We start from the raw sequence: 10000 nt of genomic DNA on the forward strand, positions 1-10000 counted from the left end.
GGGACAGTCCAACACACAATAACACAGACAGACCAGCAGCTCCTGTGTTCTGTGAGCTTAAATCCCTGTTTTAGTGAATGTAGTCTGGTGTGTGTGCTGTTTGTGGTTAAACCAAAAGGATCTTCCAGGTCTCTCTCTGTAGGGATCCTTTCCATGATGCTGTCACACACTTAGAATAACACTCTGAGCCTGTCAGTGGATCAAACAAGCTCTTTTAGTGGACCTACTGTGATCAGGTGCAGTTGTCCCAAAGGATCACGTTGCAGCCATTGCAGCCCGTTTGGTGGCTGCTGGCTGAGGTGATCTACTGGACCAGTTCTGGCTGAGGTGATCTACTGGACCAGTTCTGGCTGAGGTGATCTACTGGACCAGTTCCAGACCCGTTTCACAATCCTTCAGCAAAGAGAATCCATCCGAACGATAATAAAACTGTGAAGCAGATTTTTACACCAGTCCAATGCCAAAGGTGGTGAGGGCAGTAAACCAAACAGAACAGTGTGGTGATGGTGGTCACGACTCCAAACATCTGTATCCAGATGTGTAATCTTGTTACGAGTGTTATTATCACATCTGTCTCTACACTGCAGCCTCTCCAGTGGAGAAGGACTTCACAGTGTTACCCTGTCATTTCAAATCAGTGTCTTAGAAATGTCAAATAATTAATGTCTGCTAAGTATCCATTTATTATGCAGGGAAGCAATGCAAACCTTGATATTATTCATCTGTTATATTATTCATGGTGATCAGCTTGACCTCCGCTTCATCCCTCTCTGTTAATGCTCACTGGGTGATAATGACCACCATGTAATACATATTTAACTACATAGTATGAATGTAAATTGTCTTCCAGGTGAAGTGTGTGCGTTACTGGCCCGATGAAACAGAAGTGTATGGAGACATCAAGGTGACCCTGATAGAAACTGAACCACTGGCTGAGTACGTCATACGGACATTCACCGTCCAGAAGGTAAACAGGTCTACAGCATCATGACCAAAGACTGATGCTTCAGTGCTTTGGTTTATAATAAAGCAACACTTTATACTAACCCACTATAAATACAGTAAATAGATGCTCCTCCTATCACAAAGCTCTTTACATCTTTCTCATAGTTTTCACATGGTAGCATGAAGTCATATCAATATATTGTAACCCTGGTTCAGAGAATATTTCCCAGAAGGCCTCAGATGGGATTTGAACCCTGTCATGCTCTCTAGCTGCTCAGTTACCCTCATTGTTTCGTGCTACTTAACGCTTCCATTTTTTGTAAAGCCAAAACGTGGATTACCATCACAGCCCCTGTGTGATTGGGGATTTGTGGCGAGCGAGCAGCGTTGCTTGTTTATTTCTCGCTGTTTAAGAGGAGGCTTGAACGCGTAATTGGGGCCCTTGTAATCAGGCAGGAGGGATTCAAGAGGAGAAAATATGAGTGTGAGTGGAACAATGTAGCATCATTGTTGTGCTGCTGTTCTCCGAGGCTCTGCACAGTGAATGGAAAACCAGCAGAAACACACTTCACAATAAGGCTCTGATCCAAATCCTTGATTTTCAAAACCTCTTTGTTTATGTCGTCTTCTGAGTCTCTTTTTCCATTGCTGCCCATCTCCATGCTCTAACCACGGTTTCTCTGTTATTTCCCCTGGTTTTAATGACCATGTACAATATATAACACACACCTATAATAACTGAAGACCTGCTCTTTCCTGCCTGCTGTCTTGTGTTTTTCTCTTTCCTTACCTCGTTCTGTTTTTTTTCCTCCATCTTGTATTTCCTCCCCCCCTCACTTGTGCGAAAGCAGCTTATGAAGACGAGTCTTCAAGTCCCCGCTGTCAGCTCGTTTAGCAAGCCATTAATCCATACCACCTCTGTGTGTGTGTACGAGTGTGTGCACAAGTACTCTGAAATTCAAAGGAAAGCTGATTTTGAAATGCCTGTCATTTTGCAGTGTGCATTAATACATGCAAACACACACACACACACACACACACACAACCTTTAAACTACAGAGGTCCTGTGACTCTGGGTGTGTGAGAGTGAGTGTGAAGAACAAAGAGAAAGCAGACAGAGACAGAGACAGAGAGAGAGAGAGTATATACAGTCGTGCAGCACAGTTAAATGGCTTTAATTGCAGTGAATATGAGAACAGGGTCCTAATGAAAAGGTTTATTAATGGTACATCCAAGGAGATTAACCAAGCACCAGGGAGGAGAGGGTGACAGAGTGAGACTCAAAGAAAGGGAAAGTCTTTGTAAATGTGTCCCTGAGAAAGTGAGGGAGAGAAATGCAGGATGAAAAAACAGGCAGATCACAAAAAGCATTGGTTTGAGTGACAGAACCAGTCAGACAGAGTAGTCGTGCGTGAGAGAGGTAGTGATTATAGTGTGCTTTTAAAGCATCCATTGTGTCTGTGAAAATGGAAATAAAGATGAATAAACATTAGTCATTTCTTCCACTGTGAAGCCCCGCCCACACAGAGCAGCGCCTCTGTTCGATCCATCCAGTCCACTTGATGGTAAATTAAAGATGATGTTCATTTCTGAGCTCCTCCAGATCTGGTCATCCTGTTTGGGCATTTGTTCCGTCTCAAAGCAGCACAACCAAGTCTCATGTAGCCGGAATGGGAGAATTTGTAATTTCTCAGTATTTTTGGAACGAGAAACAAGAAACTGCGATAGGGCTTAGTTCACCAGATGGACCACATCCAAAACAGCAGAAGAGTAATCTGCATTATGGCTCTCAGATCTGGAGAAACCAAACAATTGCATGCCACAGCAGACGCCAAACTGTAGAGGAAAAACTCAGCAGTGCACACAAAGCTACAGACCAGCAAACACAGCTTCGAGGACCAGCACATATGCATATTAGACAGATAGGACAGATGGTTTGAGACATGTCCAAAACAGGCTGTTTATGTCAAACTGGAGAAGCCCACAGAGGGTAGAAATTTGGTTTGTCCAAAGCCCAGTTCAGAACAAAGATTCACTAAAGAAAAAGTTGAGAAAAGTTGCAGCAGCCTCAGCTTGACTCAAGCTTGTCAAGTCACCAGTGGCCATTCTTGGAAGGTAAAAAAACCTCACCTGTTTCAACCAATCAGCTGGCAGCAACATCAGCAGGTCAAGGAAGCAAACTGTTAGCTGGTACAAATGTTTTGGATGGAGGACAGAGACTCGTCTAAACGGGCGAACTGATCTGGGAAGAGACAGAAGAAAGTGACTGAAGAGAGGTCAAGACTTTACAGCCAGTGGACATCCAGAAAGATGTTTGGTCAATCAATTAATCAATCAATCAATCTTTATTTATATAGCGGCAATTCATAACAGTGTTATCTCAAGACGCTTTACATGAAGAGCAGCTCAGACCAGACTCTTTAATTCAGAGAGAGACCCAACGATTCAGCATCAAGTGTTCATTAAGGATTCGAGTAGCAGGCGTCCAGACAAAGATTTAGATTTTGGCCCTTTGTGTCCACAGCACAGGAAAAAATCTACAAATGTCAGGAAGAACTTGTGGTTAACGAGCCTGAGCACCACAACTACAAGGTCACAGGTTCAAGTTTCAGCTGAATTGTGTCAGTGTGACCTTGATGGAGAAGCTGAGCCCTTCGCCTGTTCAGTCATTAAGAGTGGAAATAACAACAATAAACCATATTGAGCCATAATATACTGTGGTACTTCTATGTCCTCACATGGAAAGAAAGGCAGTCAGAGAGTTTTCTAACAGTGACATTATGGCCTTTATGCAGCACAGATCAGCCTCGTCTGTCGCACTGAAGACAAGTTTAAAGTGTTTCTACATCCTCGTTTCCAGCATGTCACACACCTTAATGTTCTGGCTGTTCTGGATTTGAGGTCCTGGCTGTGTCAGACTGCCGTCTATCGATTCAGAGAAGTAATTTCAGCATCGCAAGAGAGCAAATCAATGGCTAGTGGAGTTATCAAATCACCTTGTGGTTTCTGAGTTCTATTTTCCTCCTCTCTGCTTTCACACCTCTCTCATTCTCTGTTTCTCTCCTCTACCTTTCTCCTCGTCCTTTCTCTTTGTCACATCTGTCTTCTCATTCCTTTACCCATGCCCTTCATTGACATCTACTCCTTCCCACTCACAGTCTCTTTCTTGACCCCCCCAAGTTATCCATGCTGCTCAGGTTATCATAAGGCACTCTGCCAAAACAAACAGTTCACGACAACCTTGTCTATCTTCCAGAGCAAGAAACCACAGTTTCTTCCCACCTCTATTCTCCCTCCATTTAAGCCCCGTTTAGTTTAGTATAATGGAATCAATTGGTCTGAATTATTAAAGCAGAATCGTGGGTCATACAGGGTCATACATATTCTGGAGCCGTCAAAAGATTTCCGCATCCCACGAGGAGAGATGCAGGTCAGAATTCAGAGTAAGAAACTAGAAGCAAGACCTAAGGCTAAGGCTGCCCTAAGGCTGCCGAGGAGCAGTAACCCTACATCACCAAGGTGGCATCCACTGCCAAAGCTAGACAGAGTGACTGTTTACAGGTCTAAAATGGCCAGAATCCACTCAGGTTGTCCTGGAGGCTCAGTTTCAAGGTGTTTAATGTCCTTGATTCAGATCCAGCCTGACAGCTTTGCCGCAGCCTGGTGCTGCACGTTTTGTCATTTTTATGTATTGAAGAAGGTGAATTCTTACCCGCTATGCAGCCATAGACGTCATTTCACTGTTCTTCTAGCCCGGGAACCAGACCAATCTGCAGCTCATGCTTTATTTGTTCTGGCTGATGTGTCTAGTCCCCAACCAGCCAACCTGGCCCCTGGTATGCCAATCTAATGTGTGGCAGGTTTGACACAAACTTTATAGAGCAGTGGAGTGCTAAACAACCAAGACAGCCGCTGCTCATGTGGAACGCTTTGATGAGTCCGTTATGTCACCTCTTATCATGTCAGTGTTAAAGGAACTGGACGGTATATTTCACTTCAATTCCATTCAATCGTTCTTTTGTCATATGTACAGATGAAAACAAGTTTCACCGCACAGTGAAGTTCTTGCTTTGCCCTTTCGCCTTCAATGCTGCTTCAGGATTAACAAAAGCAGATGAATCGATCAATAGAAAAAGAACCAGTAGCTCTACAGAAAAACTATATACAGTTCAAGTGGTATATACAATTCAAGTAATAGCATGTGGGTAGAAACTGTCCTTCAACCTGGAGGTCCTGGACACACCAGCCCACCTCATGGATCAGTGCCATCACCCACAGTAGCTGACATTTCACAAGACAAGCTACTATTGGGGAACATCACAGATGTTGTATTATCCTATTGGGCACTATGTCATACACATGGCTGAGAAACCCACCAAAGACCATCTCCATCATAGGGAGCTCAGAAAACCTCTACTAAGCCAAAGCAGCAATAAGCATTATTATGACTTCCAACCATGCACTGCAGCATCTGTACTCCTCCAGAACTGTTAAAAAACCGGCACAACAATTTTGAGGCTTTATGTTTGTGTCCCAGAGAGGCACTTGGATGGAGACTAAGCTGCTGTCTATTAAGAATCAGAATGTCATCTTTAGTTTCTCAATAATATCCTCTTTGTCAGACAGGAAGGCATTTACCAGCCCTTTTTGTTTCTAGTTCATCATTAATATGTCAAGATGCTATCTTGTGGACAGCCACAATGGATGCTTGTTGCCATCACGTCCTATAATCTCCATTGTTATGTACAAAAATACATTTTTCTCCATCTCTTTCGAAGAAGAGCCACAATAAGGGGTGTGGAGCCCATTTTTTTTAATCAAATGAACTTCTTTTAGTACGTCATAAAACTATTCTTCTCTCTAAAACGTCATTTCTTTAATGAAATGTTTGTTTGAATTGAAGAAAAAAGTATTTCAAGCATTTTGATATATTTAAGTACTTGTGATGATGGAGCTAAAATGACTAAAAGATCCGTGTGAATTAGGCAGCTTTACTGAGCCATGGCATTTCCTCCTGTAAGTCTTTCCCAAAAGGGCCATCATGAGATTTGTGAAATCAATTCATCTTTTTCGTGGAGCCAAAATGGCCATCAATTTCCTCAAATCTCCCCCGTAAATTAGTCAAATGAGCCACGATAAGTCTTCCTGTCTCTCGTTCCCAGAAGTGGCCCAAAGTGCCATCTTGACATCCACAAGATCGATTTATTTTCCATGTGAAGCCAAAGAGGCAGCGTGCCCCTAGATTCCTGAAATCCCTGCTGTAAATTAGGCTGCTGAACCATGATACGTCTTCTTGTCAGTCTTTCCCAAAAGGGCCACGATAAGCACCATCACAGATCCATGCCTTCGTCATCATCAACACACAAAATGGCAGAGAAACGTTTTCTGCCGCTGTCGTCGTGAAATATGCAACTTAGCAGTAACTTCCCTCCTGTGTGTTTTTTTCAGAAGGGTCATCATGAGATCCGCGAACTCCGACAGTTTCATTTCACCAGCTGGCCCGACCACGGCGTTCCCTGTTACGCCACTGGACTGCTGGGGTTCATACGACAGGTCAAGTTCCTCAACCCGCCTGATGCCGGGCCCATAGTGGCCCACTGCAGGTAAGAACACAGATGCACACCTACCGTACGCACAAGTTTTGTCCAGAAGATGAAATGTATTCCCTGAGTCCCTCAGACCAGACAAGGACAAACAAAGACGGTCACTCGCTCACTTTTACAGCTCTTGTTTTTCCGAGACATGGCAGGATTTGTTTGTGTGTACTGATGTAAGTTTGTGTTAGTCACGTATTCTGTGAGGTCAAAGTCTGGTGTGTGTGCAGAGAGCGATAGAACGGCTGTTTGTGGTTAAACCAAAAGGATCTTCCAGGTCTCTCTCTGTAGGGATCCTTTCCATGATGCTGTCACACACTTAGAATAACACTCTGAGCCTGTCAGTGGATCAAACAAGCTCTTTTAGTGGACCTACTGTGATCAGGTGCAGTTGTCCCAAAGGATCACGTTGCAGCCATTGCAGCCCGTTTGGTGTCTGCTGGCTGAGGTGATCTACTGGACCAGTTCTGGCTGAGGTGATCTACTGGACCAGTTCCAACACTTTTACTACCTACCAGTCACTCAGACACCAGGATGTGGACACAGAGGATCATGGGTAGAAACAGCTAAACCACCCTTTAAGGATGGGAAATAGGTTTAATGGTCAGAATCATGAGGATAATGTTCAGTATGTGCAGAATACAGAAACACCAGCTCACTTTTCAGTGTGTGACATGACCAGAAAACATGCATACAAATATTTACATGAATTGGCTCACATCTGTTAAATGATTTTAAACGTGATACTTAAGGTACATCTTTTTAACAGGAAAGTCTCGATAACATTTAACATGATAAGAGCCTGAAAATCTCCTAGCTCCACTGTCATCCTTTCCCCCTGCATGCTGCTTTCTCCCTCTCCTCTTTTTCTACTCTGATAAGACAATAGCACAGGTTATCAGAACCAATACGATCACACACACACACTCACACCAGTGTCCCTTGTTCATAAATTAGATCGATGGTGTTAACCTTTAAAAAGTAGGCAAAGGGAGAAAAAAGAGAAAAGAAATTCACCTTCCACTCCACTTTCATCCCACCACCACCATCATCGCCCAGGAATAGTGGAAGAAAAAAAAAAGAGTGACAGTTTTGAGATCCCCAAGGTGACAGTATATTTAACCTCCATGTTCTGTTCTTCATGGGATGTAACAGTTCAACTCTGGGGTGTCAGCAGGCACGAGTTTTAAAAGGTCAGCACTCTGACAAGCTGTGATAAAATGTTTGGAGTGGTTCCTCATAGCGGCATGAGCATTTAAAATTAATGTATTCCATTTGGTAGTGCACCTTAATACAACACATAGCTCTGGACTGATGGTCACACAGGGAATTAGAGCCATATCCCTCCTACTGCCGCCACATCCAGCCACTAATGCTCCGTCCTGGCATTGCTTATTTTTTTGTATGTTTCGGCCCATTAATGTACCATTTCCAAAGTAAACAATATGTTTTATCAAATGAATGTCTTTTGTGCTCTCTTAATGTTAGTCTTAGTGGTGCTTGACTGTCAGGTGATGTCTAAGACTGAAGATGTTGCTATTCCAAACTTGTCGCCCTAGAAATGACATTTACATAAGACTAATTTGGAACAGCAATATGTTTTGTCAGATAGGTAAAACTGTCCAAATTACATTTTTATCAGGGTAATGAGAATGCAGGATAACCACGGCTTCACCTGGCTGAATCTTTGCTAAGGTGCTGGAAGAATAAAGATTGTAAATTTGATGAAAAAAGTTTCTGCACACTTAGATCTATGCAGTAAATCACTTTAATAGCTAAGCTTACACGTGTAATGAGGAAATGCTTTGAAAAGAAAATCTGCCAAATCACTAATTGACAATATGTTTAGTTTTCCCTTTTCCTCGATGCAACTGAAGCATGACGAATGTTTTTACGGTTATATTTGGGAACTTGTTTAGGGCTAGAAAAAGTCATTTTGGTTGAATATTGTATGATAAGTAACCAGTGACAGGAGACACAAGACAAGAACCAGAACTACAAACTCGTCCTGCGTTATACCAAAGCGCTCAGTATGCAAAAACCTCCCTATAAACTGTGTGAGGCACAAAAACATAGTAACGTCCTTCACAGGGAGAAAAAAGTGGCCACTGAACCTAGTCCAGGTGGTAAATACACCTCCCTGAAAAACACTTGGGAAACAGTTCACTTTTTCTAGTTTTCTCGGTCTCACACGTACATTGTGTTGAATCCAAACTAAGCAGAAGTCACATTAACACAAGTGGTTAAACCAAAAGGATCTTCCAGCCCATCTCTGCAGGGATCCTCTCCAGAGAAGGTTAACCTGTACGCGTGTCACATAAAGCACAGTCATGGGCTCTAATCCCTCCATCGGGACAGACGGAGAGCAGGACACACAGCGACAGGCAGTTAGATAGAAACAGAGAGGAGGAGGAGGAGAGCAGACTCGTAAACAGACAGCTAGAGTAAAAGTATGTGGACGGACAGGCAGGAAGTTATGGCAGTCACTTCCAATTTCCGGGGGCACTGTGATGCGATTGGCCTGTGTCATGAGGCTGTCACACACACACACACACACACACACACACACACACACACATATATGGCCCAGCCATATTCTGGTCTCAACATTAATCACAGAGGCTGACAGGTAATCTGCTGAGGCGCTCCCTCCTTTTCTTTCTATCTTTCCCTCTCTCTGCTTGTGTTGCTCTCTCTCTCTCTCTCTCTCTTTGTCAGGGGGATTGCAAAGTGAAAGATAGGTTTCTCCCCTCCCTCTCTCCATCCCTCTTTTCCTCATCTTCTCAGCTCCCTCTGCATCCCTCCATCCCTCCATCCCTCCATCCTGGGATGCGCCTCCTTTCCTCCCTTGATCTCTCCCCTGTGACGACCACTTCCATCACTCCCGATCACTAACCTCTTTCCACCATTCCCTCTTCCTCCCTCCTTTTCTCACTCCCTCGTTCAATCCATCCATCCATCCGTCTGGTCTGTCCCTCCATCCATCTCCTCCCTTCAGGCATTACCATTCAGGACGTGTCACCTTAACAGCTGACACGAGATATTAAAGTCTGTGTGTGTGTGTGTGTGTGTGTGTGTGTGTGTGTGTGTGTGTTCAGACATCTTTTAGTCCATCACTTCTCCTGTTTAAAGTGTTTCTTTAACATTAAACTACACTTCATATGAAACAATGACACCTTTCAGCACCTGAACACTGTTTTCCTCAGAGGAAAACAGCAGCAGCCGCTTGTTCAAACCCTGAAAGCCTCAGCTCCATATTTTGCGGTCAGCAGCCTCTGAATAATTACTGTTAGCTCCGAGCAGTGAGGGTAAAGTCATGTAATGTTATGGTTTCTTTTTATTTCTGTGTCAGGCTGTTTCCGGCCCCCCCCACACAGGATGACAAGAGTCTTTACGGAGCATTTTTCTCTCTGTGACACACATACTTAAAAGAAAAAAGCACTGCCACATAATCAAGTCCA

At 43.6% G+C, this 10000-nt stretch overlaps 1 protein-coding gene across 1 annotated transcript in view; it reads left to right on the forward strand.

Moving 5' to 3' along the window:
- ptprt (protein tyrosine phosphatase receptor type T) overlaps positions 1–10000 on the forward strand; it is a 288666-nt gene that overhangs the window by 261127 nt on the left and 17539 nt on the right. The window contains exons 28-29 of the mRNA XM_070844851.1: positions 851–967; positions 6394–6548. Coding sequence (XP_070700952.1) covers positions 851–967; positions 6394–6548 — 272 coding nt within the window. The remainder of the gene's footprint in view (positions 1–850; positions 968–6393; positions 6549–10000) is intronic.

This window comes from Pempheris klunzingeri, chromosome 2 (genome assembly GCF_042242105.1).
Source record: "Pempheris klunzingeri isolate RE-2024b chromosome 2, fPemKlu1.hap1, whole genome shotgun sequence".
Classification (NCBI taxonomy): domain Eukaryota; kingdom Metazoa; phylum Chordata; class Actinopteri; order Acropomatiformes; family Pempheridae; genus Pempheris; species Pempheris klunzingeri.